General features: G+C 38.7%; 1 protein-coding gene and 1 pseudogene across 1 annotated transcript in view; both read right to left on the bottom strand.

Annotated features, from left to right (window-relative positions):
- LOC120586941 (rho GTPase-activating protein 20-like) overlaps positions 1–20034 on the bottom strand; it is an 85386-nt gene extending 65352 nt beyond the window's left edge. The window contains exon 1 of the mRNA XM_039843501.1: positions 19611–20034. Within this exon, the coding sequence (XP_039699435.1) occupies positions 19611–19712 (102 nt within the window). The 5' untranslated portion in view covers positions 19713–20034. The remainder of the gene's footprint in view (positions 1–19610) is intronic.
- On the bottom strand, positions 4541–4659 carry LOC120586944 (uncharacterized; annotated as a pseudogene).
- Positions 20035–20402: the final 368 nt, after the last annotated feature.

Here is a 20402-nt window from a genome sequence, read left to right as displayed (position 1 = left end):
GTTCTATTTTCAACAACTCAGAAAACAGTTTACGTAAAAAACCTAGATCTAGTTTCTCATTAGAATTTTAACCATGTCAACCAGGAGATACAGTACTATTTTTGGAACTTCTAAATAATTCTGAATCTGGTTATTCTTAGTTTAGATTAAAGAATAAGAAAGCCTATATAAAAAAAAAGGAACAGGACAAAGATTTAAGTTAAATGAACTGCAATTTTTCATACTTTGTTTTTTCCAGTCCCTTCATGAAGAAAAAAATCAAGCATTTCAGCTAAATTTAAGTCAAATTCAAACATTTAAATTTAGCATAGCATTAAAATGGCTCTGAGGAAAGCTTTTAAATACTCAAGTTTCAAGCCTGGAACAAAAGTTTACAAATTTACAAATTAGCATATTTAAATTTGACTATTAATCCTGTTGTGGCTAGTCTGAACAATTTCTTGTCTTCTATACATGCCTGCAGCATTTATTTGTGGAGACATGCCTCAAAGACACTGGCTCTGTAAGAGAACAAGAAAGTTATTCTTTTGCAAGGACCTTGTCAGTTTACAATCCCTTATTTTTTAAGCCTACAGGGCTTCGTCTTCCTAGGTGGTCTCCCATCCAAGTACTAACCAGGCTCAACCCTGTTTAGCTTTCAAGATCAGATGGGACCAGGCTTGTTCAGGGTAGCATGGCCATTGATAAGAAAGGTATTCTTAACTTTGCTTCTATGTCTTATTTTCACAAAATGGTTTTGACCACTGGGAGAGCTGAAGCTTCTCACTGTTGTTAGTTTGGTCTCTGAAGAGTAAGATCTTCTATTTACTCATAATCCTCTCATCCAGAATCAATCTGACCATTAATTAAAGCAAATGTCCTGACAACACAGATTACTGTAAAGGAATAAAAGTTCTTTTCTGAATTTAAGAAATGTTTTTACTTTGTACTATCTTTCTTCTTTCTGTGAGACACCCACTTTGGAATAAAATAATTACAATTGATGTTTTTATTTTTATTTTTAATTTTGCACCTCTTTCAATATCAATGAGTTTAAACTTTGTTCTATGAGCTTACCAATAATTTCAATTTAGTCTTCATTTTCTTTTAAATCTGTTAGTCTAGTTGTACAGAATTATCTTATTTATATTTTGGACTTATTTAGACATTGCATATACAGTTCTCTGTCAAAATGTCACAATTATCTTTTCTTAGTTTATTGATAGTTTTAAATTTTTTATTCATGTAATGAAAATTAACGTACAATTGCCATTCAGGAAACTAATTTTACTGTCGTCAAATCATTAAATGTTTTTCTGTATGTTGTCTTTCAGGGCTTCTTATTTAAGAATTTTCTTAACTTGAAATCTTCTGCCACATTTTATCTAAGAGCAGTCAGCTGTAAGTTTAATTCCTTTGAAAGTAGTATGTTTCTTTGTGTGTGCTTTGAAGTACCTAAATAAATTAGCTTTATTTTCTCGTGGAAAACCAGTGGACCTGAAACCATTCATTTAAAATTAAAAAAAAGAAATAAAATAAAAAATATGAGAATCAATGTAATGTAGAAGAATGTGCATATGGCTAGTAGACATTAGACTTACATTCTGGATCTTGATTCTATTACTTAACCCCTCAGAATCCTCTCTATACAACTATTACCCATGACAGACCTGTAGCACCGGTCTGAATGTCTAAGAGGCCTGGCTGAACCTCTTCCCTGCTCTAATTCTATCTCTGAGAACAGGGAGGCCTGTGTTCAGTAGTTAAGAACTTGGTAAGACAAGACGACCAGGTGAAACCAAGGTATCTGTCTAAATGACCTCCCAAAGATTTAAAAACATTTTTAATTTATTTAAAAAAAATTTTTAAGCTTATTATTTATTTATTTTATTATGGTTGTTCCAGCACCATTTCTTGGCAAGCAGTTAACTTTTTATCATCGGAGAAATGTTTATCATGTGGCTCAAAGTGGTAAATGTCAACATTATCTCAAAAAAAAAAAATGTAGTCTGCAGTGTACAAGGTTGACTCTTAACATCTAGTTCCATAATAAAATAAATCCAGTAAGTTTCAGGTGTACAATTTAACAGTAAGGTGTGTGTACGCGTGTGTGTGTGTGTGTGTGTGTGTGTGTGTGTGTATATACATACATACATATTGCATTGCGTGTTCACCACCCATAGTTAGATTTATTTCTGTCACCACATATTTGACCCCTTTTACCCTATCTACCTCCTCCCTCCCCTCCCAATCCCCTCTTCCCTCTGGTAACCACTAGTCTATTGTCCATGTCCATGAGTCTTTGTTTGTCCTTTTCGTTTATTGCTTTTGGGTTTATATTCCACACATGTGATATTATGTGGTTTTCAACTTTTTCTGTCTGGCTTATTTAGCTTAGCATGATTATCTTGAGATCTATCCACATTGTCGCAAATGGCAGTATTTCATCTCTTTTTATGGCTGAGTAATATTCCACCGTATATATGTAACATAGCTTCTTTATCCAATCGTCTGTTGTAGGACACTTTGGCTGCTTCCATGTCCTGGCCACTGTGAATAATGCTGCTATAAATATCAGTGTGCAAATATTTTTTCGGATACGTGTTTACAAGTCTTTGGGGTAAATACCCAGTAGAGGGATTGCTGGATCATATGGTAGATCAATTCTTATGTGAAATTCCATACTATTTTCCGTAGTGACTATACCAATTTGTAGTTCCACCAGCAGTGTATGAGAGTTCCTTTTATTCTGCATCCTCTCCAACACTTGTTATTGCTTGTCCTGTTGATAACAGCTATTCTAACAGGTGTGAGATAGAATCTCATTGTGGTTTTGATTTGCATTTCTCTAATAACTAGTGAAGTTTAGCATCCTTTCATATCATGTATTTGTTGGCAATTTGTATGTCTTCTTGGGAGAATTGTCTGTTCAGGTCCTCTGCCCAGTTTTTGATTGAAGTGTTTGTTTTTTTGTTATTATTGAGTTGTACTAGTTCTTTGTATATTTTGAATATTAGGCCCTTATCAGAGGTGTTGCTTGCAAATATATTATCACCATACAGATGGTGGTCTCTATACCTTGTTGATGGTCTCTTTTGCTGTGCAGAAGCTTTTGGGTTTGATGTAATCCCATTCATTTATTTTTGCTTTTACTACCCTTGCCTTGGAGGTCAAATTCATAAAATCCTCATTAAGTTCAAAGTCCATTAGTTTAGTTTCTGTGTTTTCTTCTATGCATTTTATTGTTTCAGGTCTTCTATTCAGGTCCATAATCCAGTTTGAGCTAATTTTGGTGTGTGGTGATAGACAACAGTCTGGTTTCATTCTTTTGCAGGTAGCTTTCCAGTTTTCCTAGCACCATTTATTGAAGAGGTTTTCATTTCTCCACTTTTTGGCTCTTTTGTCAAAAAGCATAAATATGAGTTTACCTCTGGAATCTTGATTCTGTTCCACTGCTCTATTTGTTTGTTTTTCTGCCAATACCATGCCATTTTGATTATTGTCACTTTGTAGTATATTTTAAGTCAGGCAGAGTGATGCCTCCAACCTCTTTCCTTTTCCTTAGGATGGCCTTGGTGATTCATGCTCTTTTGTGCTTTCTTACAAATCTGGAAAATTTTTGTTCTATTTCTTTAAAAAATGCCAATGGGATATTAATGAGAATTGCATTAAATCTGTATAATGCATTAGGTAATAAGGTCATTTTAACTATGTTGATTCTTCCAATCCAAGAAAATGGAATATCTTTCTATTTCTTTGTGTCTTCTTCGATTTCTTTTAATAGGGTCTTATAGTTTTCATCATATAGGTCCTTCACATGTTTCGTTAGAATAATTCCTAGGTATTTTATTCTTTTTGTTGCAATTGCAAAAGGAATTATTTTTTTCCACTTCTTTTTTTGACACTTCATTATTATAGTATAGGTACGCTATGGATTTTTGAACGTTGATTTTGTATCTAGAAACTTTGCTTTATTTGCTTATTATTTCTAGTAGTGTTCTTGTGGAGTCTTTAGAGTTTTCTATATAGAGAATCATGGCATTTGCAAAAAGTGACAGTCTGACTTCTTCATTTCCTATTTGGATACTTTTTATATATTTCTCTTGCTTGATTATACTCGCTAGGACCTCCAATGTTATATTGAATAACAGTGGTGATAGTGGACAGCCTTGTCTTGTTCCTGATCTTCAAGGAAAAGTTTTTAGTTTATCACCATTAAGTATAATGTTGGCTGAGGATTTGTCCTATATGGACTTTATGATGTTACTTTCCTTCTATACCAATTTTGTTAAGTGTTTTGATCATAAATGGATGCTGTATCTTGTCGAAGGCTTTTTCTGCATCTATTGATATGATCATATGATTCTTATTTTTAATTTGTTTATGTGGTGTATCACACTAATACATTTGTGTATATTGAACCATCCCTGTGCTACTGGGATGAAGCCCACTTGATCGTGATAAATAATCTTTTTTTTTTTTAAGGCGGGGCAACCCTTGGTTGACCTCACAGATTGCAAGGACTTTGTCATCTTACAATGCCTTATTTTTAAATTTTTTACACCTACAGCACCTGGTCTTCCTAGGTGGTCTCCCATCCAAGTACTAATCAGGCCCGACCCTGCTTAACTTCCGAGATCAGACGGGATCCATCTTGTTCAGGATAACATGGCCGTAGACGTGAATAATCTTTTTAATATGTTGCTGTATTTGGTTCGTTAGTATCTTATTTAAGATTTTTGCATCTGTGTTCATGAGAGATATCATTCTGTAGTTTTTTCTTTTCGTGTTATCTTTACCAGCTTTGATATCAGGGTAATATAGGCCTCATAAAATGAGTTACGAAGTATTGCCCTCATCTTTGATTTTTTGCAAGAGTTTGAGGAGGATAAGTATTAAATCTTCTTTGAATGTTTGGTAGAATTCACTAGTGAAGCCATCTGGTCCTGGACTTTTGCTTTTTGGTCGGTTTTTGATGATTGTTTCAATTTCCATACTGCTGGTTGGTCTATTTAGATTTTCCAGTTCTTCTTGATTCAGTCTAGTAAGGTTGTATCTTTTTAAGTACTTGTCCTTTCTCCTAGGTTGTTAAATTTGGTGTTAGGTACGTTTTTATAGTATTTTTGAATGATCCTTTGTATTTCTGCGGTATCTGTCATAATTTCTCCTTTTTCATCCCTAATTTTGTTTATTTGTGTCCTTTCTCTTTTTTTCTTTAGGGAGTCTACCCAAGTGGTTGTCAATTTTATTAACCTTCTCAAAGAACCAGCTCTTTGTTGAATTTATTTTTATATTGTTTTTTGTTTTCAATTTCATTTAATTCTCGTTCTAATTTGGATTATTTCTTTCCTTCTGTTGATTTTGGGCTCTTTTGTTCTTTTTCTAGATTTTTAAGATTAAATGTTAGGTTGTTTGTTTGGGCTCATTCTTATTTTTGGAGATAGGCCTGTAACGATATGAACTTTCCTCTCATGACTACTTTTGCCGTGTCCCAAAAGTTTTGACATGTTGTACTATCATTATCATTCATTTCTATGTATCTCTTGATCTCTCCTTTTATTTCTTCTCTAACCCAGTCATTCTTCCATACTATGTTGTTTAATCTCCATGTATTTGTGTTTTTTTTCCACTTTCTTTTTACAATTGATCTCTAATTTCAAAGCATTATGATCAGAGAATATGGTTGGAATGATTTCAACCCTCTTATATTTGTTGAGGCTATCTCTGTGTCCCAGCTATGTGGTCAATCCTTGAGAATGTTCCATGTGCACTAGAGAATGTATAAGCAACGGTTTTGGAATGGAAGGCTCTGTAAATGTCAATTATGTCCAGTTGGTCTAATACGTCATTTAAGAATGTTATTTCCTTACTGATTTTCTGTTTAGAAGATCTGTCCATATCCGACAGTGGGGTATTTAGGTCCCCAACTATGAAAGTATTTTGGTCTGTTTCTTTCTTTCTTTAGTGATTGCTTTTTATATTTCAGGGCTCCCTGATTAGGAGCATTGATATTAATAAGTGTTATGTCTTCTTGGTGTATGAGTCCCTTTATCATCATGAAGTGTCTTCAATATCTTTCTTTACCTTTTGTATTTTGAAGTCTATTTTGTCTGATATTAGTACCACTACTCCTGCTTTTCTCTGAATGCCATTTGCTTGAAATATCATTTTCTACCCATTCACTTTGACTCTATACTTGTCTTTGGAACTGAGATTTGTCTCCTGGAGGCAAAATATGGTTGGGTTTTGATTTTTGATCCAATCTGCAACTCCGTGCCTTTTTATTGGTGAGTTCAGTCCATTTACATTTAGAATGATTATGGAAATTTGTGGTTCTCCTATAGCCATTTTATCTTTTGCTTTCTGGTAGCTTGGTGTTTTCATTGTTTCTCTGTCTTGTATGTCTTTCATTATTATTATTATTATTATTATTATTATTTGGGGGTTGGGTTTTGTGGATTTTTCTCTCTGGTCTTTCTTCTTTTATGTTATATACTACACTTTTCAATCTTTGGTGTGTGGTTACCATTACTAATATGTAGAGGATATTTATATATATGTATATAGTAGTCCATTTTCTTCTGTGTGCTTTATCTCCATTCCCTTTTGTGAATTTGGATCTTTGAATCCTCCCCTTTTCTGTTATTGTTGTCTCGATTTGTCCCTATGTATGCTGAATGTTCATTACTATATTGCAATAGCAAATTTCTTCTTATTGTTTGAGCTTATATGATGCCCTGTTATTAATAACAGGGCATCATGAGCTTAAACAATAAGAAGGTTGCACTCCTCTGCTTCTATCTGCCTGCTAGTTGCCTTACTCATAGTTATGTATTTTTTTTTGTCATTTTGTTTTAAGTGAGCTGACCCCTTTCATCATTTCCTGTAATACAGGCCTCATAGTGGAGAATTTCCTGAATTTTTGTATGTCTGAAAAGGTCTTTATTTCTCCTTAATATCTAAAGGAGAGCTTAACTGGATACCTTATTCTTGGTGGTAGTTCCTTTCACTTAATAGTTTGAATATTTGTTTCCACTTCTTTCTCACTTGTAAGGTTTGTGCTGAGAAGTCTAAGGATAATCTAACGAGTTTTCCTTTATAGGTTACCATCTTCTTTTCCCTGGATGCCCAGAGAATTATTTATTTTTCATTGATTTTTAATTATTTTAATACACTGTGTCTTGGAGAAGGCCTTTTGGGGTTGAGATATTTGTGTTCTGTTGACTTCTTGAATTCTAAGCTCAGCTCATTCCTTAGATTTGGGAAATCCTCAACTATTTGTCTGAAAATGCTTTCTAATCCCTGCTCTTTTTCCTCTCCTTCAAGAATGCGAATTATTATTATGTTTTCTTTGCTGATGGTATCAGCTAGTTCTTGTATTTCTCTTTCATCATTTTTCATTCTTTGGTTTCTCACTTCTTCCTTCTGATTTGTTTTTAGATTTTTGTCTTTGATATCACCGATCTTTTCCTCTATTTAGTCGACTCAATTTCCCAAGCTTGCTATTTCTTTTTTCATATCTTTCAAGTGTGTTCTTCATTTCCAGAAGTTCTACTTGGTTCTTTTTGAGGGTTTCAATCTCCTTGCTGAAAAAAACATTCTGCTGCTCTATTTTTTTTCAATTCCTGGAATTGTTAATAGGAATTATTTTGGCTCTCAATTAGTTTTTTCAGAAGTGCCATCCTGAATTATTTATCATTTAAGTCACTTATTTCTATGTCTGTAAGTTATTTTATGGAGATTTTTCTCTTTCTTTCTGAGCTGCCTTGTCACTTTAGTTGTTCATGGTATTTAATGGAGTATTTCTCCACCTGGGCACTAATGGATGTGTTTTCTCCCTTTTTTCCAGAGAAAAAGATTTATTATATGAAGTCTCTCTTTAGCCTGTTGCTAAGATGGCATTTTTCTTTTGGTTTCCAGTAGGTGGTGTCTAAGCCTCTTGGATCCCTCCCTGCTTTATATAAAGTCTTAATAATGCCTTTTTTTTCTTGTAGATATTCAATTATGCTTGCTACTCTCAGTCTCAGTCCCTGTCAGTATTAGTAACAGTTTTGGTAGAGTTTTCTCAGATCCTCTGGGTCTTGGATGATGTTCAGTCTTGGAGGATATGGGGGGATTGGCCCTCTGTGTTGGGGGATGGGAGCTGCAGCTGAGGCTCCTGTTTTGCAAAAGTAGCTGGTAATAACTGTTGCTTCTCTGCTGTCCCCACTTCTCTTGTTTCTGCCCTGAACCCTGGGCACTGTCACTGCATGAAGCTCACACCTCTCTCAGGCAGGGCTGTTCAGGGAACCTGCTGCACCTTTTCCCATCCCCTGCCTCTACCATGGAGCTCTGGCTGGGAGAGGAGGCAGCTTCTTTGTTTCTCCCAGTCTACCACCTGACTTCCGTGGTTCTGACTTGTGGTAGCTCTTATGAGCAGATCCCTTGCTTAGATGTGCTTATGTGCAGGTTGGGTGTTTTTTGCTGAGTTTTAGATGTTCAGCTTATTGTTGTTTCAAGGGGAGTGATCTGAGGACATTTTTCACTCTGCCATGTTTCTGTTCTAAAAATTCTTTATAATACCTCCATGGAAAATAACAGTTACTAGTCCCATGACTGTTCACCACTGCTGCATTGCCATGGTAATGGCTAGAAGTGATCATAAAGAAATGGCACGGAACCCTGATCCCCAAAATGAGCCCCTTTCCCCTGGAAAACCCATGAAGTTTCCTCCTACCTATTTACATAAACCTCTCCTTCATTTTTATTATCCTATTTTAGTCACCTCTCCACCGCTGAGGGAGAAGTTTATCTGAGAGCTGCACTCCTACTTCTCTGGTCTCTGGGCATAGAATAAAAGCTGGCACTATTTATGCTAAGTTTTGGTTTGTGACTGGCTTCCCAACATACCTACTGGAAAAAGAACCCCATCTGTGGTCCTAAAATAAGGGTCTTTCACCCACTGATAACAAAATGACATAATGGTCCAAACTGCCACAAAGAACCGAACTAAGATTATATACATGAGAGTCCTTTGACATGGAAAGCACTGTGATAGTGTAACATATAGAGTAATGATTTAGAGTGCATAAGTATTGTACATAAACCAATATGATAGCAGAACTCCCCTTATATATGATTCTTTGTTTCTCTACCTCAACCCTACCCATGCAGTCTTCTGGAGTTATAGCCATGAACCTTCAAGTTGGCTGGAATTTCTTCTTTGGCAAAGCCACCAGTTTCAAGATCCGGTCATAATTCCCTTTCTGTAGCACTCTGGAGTAGGCAAGGTCAATGATCTCTCCCTCATAACCCTTCCAGGGCAGGGCTTCACTGCATTTTTCATATCATGGCCCATACGAAATGATATTATTTGTACATCCATGGCACACTATAATAAACAAAGGGGCTCTCTGGTTGCTCCAGTACCTATTCATCTTCCTGAAGGTTAAGGGGCTGAATGTATCAGACACATCTGCAATGGTTGCCTACAGCAACCTCTCACTTTCCTCATGCAGTGCGGAAGAGTATGGTGATCAAATCCCAAACCTATACTTGTTAAAAACAGATTATGTTAAATGAGAATAAAAAACAGGCCCACGTCTATCCAGGTTCAGACAGAGTATAACCTAGTAATGGCTACTGTTGAAGTTGTGGTTCAGGAGGTTGAATATAGGTGTATAAGACAAAACACAGACACCTTCTTAGGTGTAAATCAAAACGCAGGTAAACAGGGAAAGCAAAGGCCACAGAGCAGCTGGGTTTTTCAGATCTTTAAAACATGAGCTGATGTGGGTACATTCCATGTTCAGGTTCCACGTACTAGTGACCAGACATCCTAAAACAGCCATCACCTTTCAGTTGTGCCATGTGACAGCTGTCTGTCAAAATTAGGTCAAGGCTGCTCAGCACAGCACTGTCATACACAGTGCTGATATGGCTATTTCTGCTATCAGTTGGATGTTTCTAAACTAAACTTGTCCTAGATAAAGAAAATGAGACCGAAACAAAATTATAAAATAAACAGAGCTGTCTTGCCTACCAGTCTCATTATTGGTGGCTGAGAGAAGGCAGCTTTCTCTGCTCTCTTTCCAGACTCCCACATTGTGGCTAAGACTTCAGTGAGTAAAGAAAATCTAAACATCACCCCCATCCTAAGTTGCTTCAGAATACTGCAGTTGCCATTACCAAATTGATCATTCACCCTGCAGGCTTTCTGCACACATCAGGATCTGTAGAGTCCAGGTGATCTAGAACACTGAAGATAGCCAAAGAAAGAATAGGAGAGAAAACTTTTCACTCAATGGAAGTTTATTTTAGAGGTAGTCAGTCAGCTTAGGCTACTATAACAAAATAACACAGAGTAGGTGGCTTGAACAATAGACACTTTTCTCACAGTTCTGGAGACTGGGAAGTCCAAGGTCAAGCTGCCAGCAGATTGGGTTCTTGGTGAGGGCCCTCTTCCTGGTTTGCAAACAGCTGCCTTCTTGCTATATTCTCACATGGGGGACACAGAGAGAGCAAGCTCTCTGGTCTCTTACAAGAGCACTCATACCATCACGGGGATTCTGCCTTCCCATCCTCATCTAATATGATTATCTCCCAAATGCCCCCACCTCCAAATATTATCATACTGGGGATTAGGGCTTCAACATAAGAGTGCAGGAGACACATTCAGTCCACAACAGAGGTTTTTGACAAATGCTTTGGGGACATGAGGGGTATGAGTCATAAAACTCTATCAGAACACATTAATAAAATGTACTCAATTGCCTCAAGGCACTGTGTATATGAGTGTATGTACTTATAGGCGTGTACATAGTTTATAACATGTTTCAGTGGCACTTTAAACTGAAATCTTGTATATTTTCAGTTATTGATATCTTCTAGGAAGGCAAGCTTTATAATAACATATTTTGTTAAGTTGTGTGTTATCCTATATAAGGCACAAGATGTCTCTACTTTGAAAAGAGCAGCCACCAAGTCCTGGATGGTAGGATGAGAACTGTGAAAGAATTCAGACATCTAAATGATTGGAGTTGGCATTTTCGTTTTCTGCAGGTACTGAAAGTCGTCTTTTGTCTCCCAGTTCATTGGATATGTTCCAACTTTTGCCCTGCAGACCTTTCACCAAGTCATAACCTAAGAGAATGTCAAATTCTCAGGGAACAATAAATTGCTTCACAACAATCTTCACTTCAAACAAAAGCAACAACTTCACTATTTAAGTATCTGTGATTGTGAGTTTTCAGTCTGTAAGTTACAACAAGGCTCAATAGCCAAAATTAATGATTACTTTTTACACAAAAGTGGAAAAATAAAGGACTTTCTTTAACTTCCATGTTATAAAAATTTGCACAAAAATTAATTTTCCTTTTGCTATGTTAAAATGTACTATTGTGTTCACATTTTAAGTAAAAATAACTATGGAAGAGTCTTTTCTTATTCTTAAGATTCACTCTATAAAATGTTTACTGACTTGAGAAATTTTCAACTGGGTTTTCCACACACACGATATCTCATGATAGAATCATCTGAGGTATATGGTTCAGTGCACCCATTTATAACTTCAAAATACAGATTTATAATTTGGGGAAATATGCTAAGCTTTCCAACTTTAGAAAGCAAGACTGAAATATCATCATGGAAAGCAGGACTGGTTGAAGGGCTCCTGAAATAGAAGTGCCTTACATGAAATATCTGAAAACGACAGATACTAAAGGATAAAAATCACAAATTTCCAAAGTAATTAGACCATTGATTGTCACTATTCATTAATATTTATAATGAATATTGTCACTATTCATTAATATTTACTGGGATGGTTAATTTTATGTGTCAGCTTGACTGGCCTTGGGGTGCATGGATTAAACATTATTTCCAGGTATGTCTGTGAAGGTATTTCTGGGTCAGTCTAGCACTTGAATAGCTGAACTCAGTAAAGCAGACTGCCCTCCCCAAAGCGGGTAGGCATCATTCATCCCTAGGGGGCCTTTCTAGAAAAGTGGAGGAAGGAGGAATTATCTCCTCCCCTTTACCCCTCACAGTTGAGCTGTAATGTCTCATCTCATCTTTTCTTGCCCTCAGAACAGATGGTGGTAAATTACACCACCAGCTTTCCTGGGTCACCAGCTTTCCTGGGTCTCCAGCTTGCAGACAGCAGATCACAGAATGTCTATTGACCTGTTTCTCTGGAGAACCCTGACCAATGCATTTACCTAACGGTGACTGTGAATATAACATTCAATGGTAGATGGAGAAGGTAGAGACTCTGCTCCCCAAAGCATAAAATTACTTCTCAAATGTGCTTTACTCAGTTGTTACATATAATTCAAATCTACTCTCTCCTGTATCTTATGTTGCAAATAATAACAAATACATCTATAGCCTAGTTAGAAAGAAACATAGTGTTTGAAGATCTGGGTTCAAAGTGCAGCTCTGTTGCATACTGCATGTAGCATTGGCAGGGCTCAGTTCCTTCTGTAAGAGTAAGTTAATAACACCTACCTCATATAATTGATGTGTATTATATATAGTTTAGGCATTCACTTAAAGAGATTTTTTAAACTTCTTTACTATTCTATAAATTACAAACAGTAAACTTTTATCTTTTTGCTCAAGTTGCTACCTTATAATATTTGATATTTATGATCTTCAAAGATGACTGCTCTGAAGAATAGTGTTATGGACTGAATGTTTGTGTTCCCCTGAAATTCATATGTTGAAACTCTAACCCCCTATATAATGGTATTTGGAGGTAGGGTCTTTGGTAGGTGATTAGATTTAGATGGGGTCGTGAGAGTGGTGCCCCTATGATGAGATTAGTGTCCTTACGAGAAGATACTAGAGATATCTAGCTCTTTCTCCATTCCTAAACCCCTTAACCTCCAGCAAAAAGATGATCAACTACAAGCCAAGGATCTAAATTAGCTGGCATCCAGATCATGGGAATTCACAGCCTCTAGAACTGTGAAAAATAAATATCTGTTGTTTAAGCCATCCAGTTTATGATATTTTGTTATGGCAGCCTCAACTGAGTAAGACAGATAGCATTCACTTATTTGCATATGAATATTCCTGTGTTAAATTCAAAGAAATAAAACTCTTTTCAGTGCTTTACATATACTTTCACCTGGTAGAAGATACTAATGGCCTCTGTACCATTTTCAAAAGTGTTTACATGTACTTTCTTCTTTTGACCCATAAAAACAACCTTGTGAGATATACAGGCTATAGATTATTACCCCCATTTTATAGACAAAGAAACATAATACAGTCAGAAGTTAAGAGGTCATATCAGTGATAACAGAAGCCATTTCTGATCAATCTAATGAAGTTTTTGATAATTCCTGACTTGTCTCGCCAAAACAATCTCATGTACCTGACTTTATGCAATTCACTTTTTAAATAACACCAGAACAGGATTCAGTAGGATACTGTTTAACTATGAGCATAATATTTTTCTCAGTATTAAAGAGAGTAAAACTAAAGCTTACTCACCAAGATGTGAGTAAGCTTTAATTTAAACTCCAGTACAAGATAAACATGTGGCCAAAGCTAGCTCTTGGCGATGTTCTACCATGATCTGCTATAAACAGATTTGGACCCAGGGAATGTAGACAAAAAAGAGAGAAACAAGTGTGCAAAAGCAGTTTAAATTTTTCAATTAGTATGTGAAACCAAAGAGTAAGGGTGGTTGAGTATGATGCAAATTGTCCCTACTGAAATTATTCTACTATGTGCTTCCATTTCATTTCACAAAAACTTTTCTGTTCAAATGTGGATAGCCTTAAGGATACATTATCCAGAATTATCCAGAATTCTATCTGGAATGAGTTATCTATATGCTGCTGTTATACTTTAGAGCCACATTTTTAGAAATTAATGTACAAGTCTGTTGCAATTCTTTGAATATCCTCAGAGATTAAAATCTTTGGTTTCGGAAATAGTCATATCATCTGAATACATAAAGGTGAATAAACCAACTAGGTAATTCTGCTTAAGGTTAAAATAATAAATGTGGCTATAAAATAAAGAGACTTCTTATATGGCATCTACAAACTAACTCCTCAAACACATAATGCTCTTTCCTACCTCAGAACCTTTGAACAACTGCTTCCAGTTCTTGGAATTTTTTTATAGCATGCTCTCTTTCACTCATAAAAGAGTTGTGTCAATTAAAAGAGGTCTTTCTTGAACACCCTAATGCCAGAGTGGTCTAGATATATATCCACATTTGTCTAAATCAGTGTCGTGTTTGTTTCTCCAATAACAGTTATCACTGTTTATTAATTTTTAAAATTATTACTGTTGTTGTCTCTTCCTCTCAACCTATGCTATCCAATACAGTAACCACTAGACACATGTAGCTATTTACATTTAAATTCAAATAAATTAAAATTAAGTAAAATTAAATTTAAAAAAAATGACCAGTCAGATTTCATGAAAATTAAGAACTCTGTTCTTTTAAAGATGCTGTTAAGAAAATGAAATGACAAAGCACAGAATAAGAGAAAATATTTTCAAAGTACATATATGATTAAAGACTTGAATCCAGAAAATATAAATAAATCTCAACACTCAGTAAGAAAACTAACAACTCAACTAAGACTGGGCACAATATTTGAAAAGGCACTTCACTAAAAATAACATATGGATGTCAAGTAAGCACATGAAAAGATGCTCAGCATCATTAGTCATTAGGGAAATGAAATCAAAATCACAATGAGATATACTTTATACCCTCTAGGATGGCTATTACCAAAAAGACAGATAAGAAGGGCTGGAGAAGATTTGGAGAAACTGAACTCTTTCTACAATGCTGGTTATATATAATTCAAATGATATATAACAGTTTCTTAAAAAGTTAAACATACACCTAAAATATGACCCAGCCATTGAACATCCAAGTATTTACTCCAAAGAAATGAAAGCACAAATCCATACAAAACCTTGTATATGAACATTCACAGCAGCTTTGTTTGTATAGCCAAAACCTGGAGCCAACCCAAATACCCATTAATAGGTGAATGGATAAACATACTGTTGTTTATCCATATGATGGAATATTTCCTAGCAATGAAATAAACTACAAATACACACAAAAACAAGGATGAACCTCAAAATAATTATATTGAATTAAAGAAGCCAGACCCAAAATACAGAGCATGATTCCATTTATATAAAATGCTTGAGAGTGCAAATTAATATATAGTTGCCTAGGAATAGGGAGAGAACAAAAGTATTAGAAAGGGACATGAGGAAACTTGGGGGGGGTTGTAAAAAATATGTTCATTATCTTGATAGTGATGATGGTTTCACAGGTATATACATACACCAAAACTTATTGATTTATATACTTTAAATATGTATAGTTTATTATATGTCAATTATACCTCAGTGAAGCTGTTAAAAAATTTTTAGTTCCTCAGTTGTATCAGCCACATTTCAAGTGCCCAGTAGCTACATGTAGTTAATAGCTATCGAATTAGATAATATAGATATAGTCCCATCATCACAGAAAGTTCTAACCAACAGTGATGCCCTAGACCAGGGGTCAGCAAGCTATACACCGGGGACCTACTACCTGTTTTCTAAATGAAGTTTTGTTGGGAGAGTTACGCCCATTCGTATATATTGTCTCTGGCTGCTTTAGCACTGTAATGGCAAAGTGGGTAGCTGCAACAGAGACCTTATAGTCTATAAACCTAAATTATTTACTATCTGGTCCTTCAAGAAAAGGTTTGCTGATCCTGCTCTGAATCACAAACTCTGAACGCAGGGGCCATATCTGTCCAGTTCACTGCTGTACATGATCCAAATAATATTGAGTACTTAATATATAGCACTGTCTGAGGCACCAGGGAGGCAGCCTTGAACAATACAGGTAAGGTCCCTATTCTCATGGTTTTCACAATCTGGTGAGGGGTTCAAGTAACATAACAAAGAAGTAAGTAAGAAAATATCAGGCAACGATTAATGCTAAGATGAAAATAAAACAGAAGGTATAGAGATGATTAAGGGGCAACTTCCATTTAGGTTGTCAGAAGAGGCCTCTGGGAGGACCTAAGATCTGAACAATATGAAAGAGTCATCACTGCAAATATCTGTGGCAGGAGCAGAGGGAACAGCAAAACCAAGTCCTCAGTATATGAATTTGATGACTTGATATTGGAAAAAGAAGGCCCACATGGCTGGAGAATATACAATCAATTTGGAAAAGGTAGATGTGTTTGAAGAAGTAGAGAGGGCTAAGAGAAGGTGTCTGAATTTTATTTCATATATGATGGAAAGCCACTACAGGATTTTAAGTAGGTGAGCAACATGACTGATTTACATTTTTAAAGATCACTTTGGTGCGGCTAAATGGGGACTGGGTTCAGAAAGAGTAAGAAATGTGTTAAAAGTTAGGGAATTTTTGCAAAGGTACGAGAGAAAGATGGTAATTTGGCTTGGACTACAGTGTCAGTAGTGGAGATGAAGTAGAAGAATTCAAGATATGTTTGAAGTGATATTTGACTGAACTTTTCAATGGTCGTTGTAGAGTGAGGAGTTGAAGATGAATCCTAGATTTTTTGCCTTGAACAACCGGGACACAGTAGTATGAATTATTGATATGGGGGACATTACAGATAATAAGAACTAACATTTAGTGAGGGCTTATTATGTGTCAATATTCACTTAATTTCACATGTAATTTTTGCAACAATCTTGAGGAGGTAGATATTACTGTTATTTTCATTTTACCAATAAGAAATTGAAAAGGTTAAGTAACTTACCTAGGTCAGAAAGCTAGTACCAATACAACGGAGATATGAACCATAAGTCATCATACTCTAAATTTCACCACATTGTATATAAAACTACCTCTAGGCAATGGCAGTACCACTGAACAGACTCCCAGGATGACTAATTTGAAAGATATTATTGAAGATCACCTTATTTCCACAGACTACAAGATATTAACTTTTCAAAGCACTCTCTCCAGTGTTATGTCTTTGATTCCCATTTTATAAATGAGAAAACTGAAACAAGTTAAATGATTTTCTCAAGATCACTGAGATATTAATAGAGCTAGAACTAAAAGCTAAGTGAACTTATTCCATACAGTGGTCTAGCCAATAAACTTGCCTTTGAAAATTTTGATCATTCATTTAGAAACACATTTTACATCACTACCCAAGATACATATACATATATGGAACAGAGAAAAAGAATTATATCAAACAACTCTCACCCTTACTAATGTACTCATATTTTCTTTTCTATTTCATTTTTTAAAGTGTTAATTGTATCTGGCAATTTAAACAATATTGACCCAAGCCTTAGCAATTGATTACAACCACATAAGTAGACTTTTTTTTAGAAATGCCTCATGACACTCTAAGACTACCAAGCACCAAAAAGGCAAAATGAAGCACACTCAAAAAATCAATCTGGTAAGTATATAAGATACACAAAGACTGATTCATAAGGGTATAAATGGCAATGATTCTACGAGCTACTCTTTGGAAATATTATTACTTTCTATTGCTAATATGGAGGTCTGAAATCAAACAGCTATGCCTAGTAATATTTAAAATAAGGAGAGATGCACTTTTCTGAAAAAAAACAAACATTTAAAGCAAAATAATACGTTCTTCAACCTCACTCCTACCACAAAGCTGTAGAAAGACTACATTTGCAAAATATATTTCCTTAAAAAAAAGAAAGAAAGAAAAGAATAAAAAGACTAGATTGGTAATGTAACCCATGATGGTTTATAATGAAGGACAACATCTTAAGATGCAAAGCAAATGGCAAAATGGCTTAAGATGAATAGCAAACTTTCATTTATGAGGCAAGTACTACCTTACAAACGATCCATCCATTCTAACACTTTCTCCCTTTGCCAGTATGCTTAAGCTTAATTACTCTTAGTAAAAAAAGGAAGAGAACTGTTCAGGAATATAAATCTTTCATGTTTCCCAAGTTTACAAGGATGAAAATTCCTTTAAAATCTATGTCAATTACTGAACATTCATTTACCTTGACAAATGTAATGATAACCTGGTAGATACACACACACACACACACACACACACACACAAACACACACACTAGCACACACAATCCCTGCATCTCTGAAAGGGGAGAAAGACGACAAGGACAAACCGAAGCCTCAATACATCAAAGGCTCAGCTGGCACCACAACTGATACATCATGTTCACTCCTAGATGGCTCCGCGACACGACCAAGGGCCTTGAGAGTTCATACTCTTCTATACTCGGCGCACCGATCTTACCTGTCTTCAACTGACCTCTAGCCAACCCAAGATGCTGGTGGGAAGAGTCGTGAAAGGCAGTAAGATCCGGACAATCAGGGAGCCTGTGTAACCCTCTAAGGCTCTAATGATATAAATGCAATGCATGAATATTTATTTTTAAAAAAAAGAAGAAGAATTAGATGATCCTTCTAATCCCGATTTGTTTCCAGAGAAGCTGGAAGAACACCACCAGGAAACAGAGCAAAAACGGCCAAATATTAGGTCTTGGGGGGAGGGAGGGAGCGAGAGCAGACATGACTAGAAACACCCAAATCAATTCCTCAGAGAGAACAGCAGAGGCCGGCTGCTGGCGGCCACGTGCACTTGCTAAGGGAACCTTTCCAAAGAAACCTGACCGGATTGGAATCAGCACGCCGCACGGCGGCTGCGTTTATCGTAACGGAACGCTACAAGTTGTTGCCCGCATCCCTCCTCCCAGCATTGACAGGGAACACCCGCGCCGCCCCCAGGCCCACAGGGACGTCCCGACCCCTCTCTAGCCTCACCAAGTCCCTAGGGTAAGGGGTGGAGCGCAGGGCGAAGGCCCCTCGCCCCGGCTCTTGTGACCCTCCACCGCAACCCACCGACCCCACCCAGCCCGGTTCTAGGCGGAACCAAATCTCCATGTCCCCGCGGTGACGACTGTTAGCATCCAGAGCATACCTACTAGTCTGACCACCACCACCACCTCAGAGACCTGGAATCGTTCCGGGAGCGCTGCGTTGGGTGCAGTAACCCTCACGTCACCCAAGCCCTCCCCACCCACCCCAAATACAGCCGAGCTGCCACGCCACCAAGTCCAGGTGAGGGGCCTGAGCCCCGCAGGCGCCGCTGCCCGGCCGCCTACCTTCCTCATCGCTGGTTGTCGGGCCCCGCCGGACGCCGTCAGCCCTCACGACCTCGGAGCTGACCCCGTCAAGAGACGGTGAGCGTCCGAGGCACCTCGCGGGGGACCAGGGGCCAGGCACCCAGAGGAGCCAATGCCCCAGTGCGGGCTCTCGCCCCCCGGCTGGGGAGCGGCGCTGCCCGCCGACCCGCGGCGGATGGAGCCTGGGAGGCAGGCTGCTGGGTCCGATGGGTGAGTGATTACGACTCTAGGCGCGAAGAAAAGGGGGCGGTTTGAGAGACGGCGGTGTCGCTGGGCGGGTACGGCGGGACTGTCCTAAGACTAACGCAGCGGGCCACGAGCCTGGAGCGTTAAATCCCCGCAGCGTCCGGCTCGCGCGCGGCGGTAGCGGGCGCGGAGAGCGAGCGCGGGGAGCCGGTCTGCTGCTGCTGCTGCTGCTACGGCGGCGGCGGCGGCGGCAGTGGCAGCGGCGGGCGCGGGGTCCAGCTCGGCATCCTCACCTTAGTGCCGGGGCCTCCTGCGATCCGAGACACTCCTGTCAGGGAGGAGGAGCGTCCCGGGTGGCCCCCTAGAATCTCTTGCTGGGGGGACATCGCTTCCATGAAGAAGATTTTCAAGCAAATCCCAGCCCAGGAGGCTACGTGGTCATGTCCGCGGGACGGCGGCTGGTGGGGCGAGGACGCGCGGCGCGGAGGCGCCTGCTGCGCTCAACGAGGGAGCCGGGCTCCTGGTGCCGGCAGCGCGCCTCCCGTCGGAGCCATGTACCACTGCCTGCGTCCTGCACCGCAGGCTGGAGGCGATTGCAGCAAGGCGACAGCGGGTCCGCGCCGCGGCTCGCCCTGCCTCGGGCCCGCCCCCTTTGCGCTGAGCTCCGGGCGCCGAGACCCGCCCCCGGCCGTCCTCCTCCAGCCTCAGCCCTCCCCGCGGTGGCCCCCGCCTGCGGCGCGCTGGGCACGGAGTGTTTCTGTATATATGTTAGGGAACAGGCGACTGACTGACCTTCTCAGTTTGACACTCCCAGTGGGTGCAGCCCAAAGGAGCTCTCGGGTTTGTGTCACGAACCCGGGCCTCCACTGCACAGACACGCTCCTCTCCCGCCGTCCAGCCCACTCGCACAGACCCCATCCTTTCCAGTGCTGCGCCCGGGGCGAAGGCGCTGCTGCAGCGCATTCATCAGCGCAGCTGTGGCGACCTCAGCCTGAACGGAGGAGTTGCAGTGATTCCTGCCTCGCTTTCAGCAGACTGCAGAGGGGTCCCCCCACCCCCATACTGGAGGCCTCGGGATGGGGTTG

The sequence above is a fragment of the Pteropus medius genome, unplaced genomic scaffold, assembly GCF_902729225.1.
Source record: "Pteropus medius unplaced genomic scaffold, Ma_sr-lr_union100, whole genome shotgun sequence".
Classification (NCBI taxonomy): domain Eukaryota; kingdom Metazoa; phylum Chordata; class Mammalia; order Chiroptera; family Pteropodidae; genus Pteropus; species Pteropus medius.
Note: the sequence above shows the minus strand (reverse complement) of the source record. Positions and strands in the feature narration are given on the sequence as shown.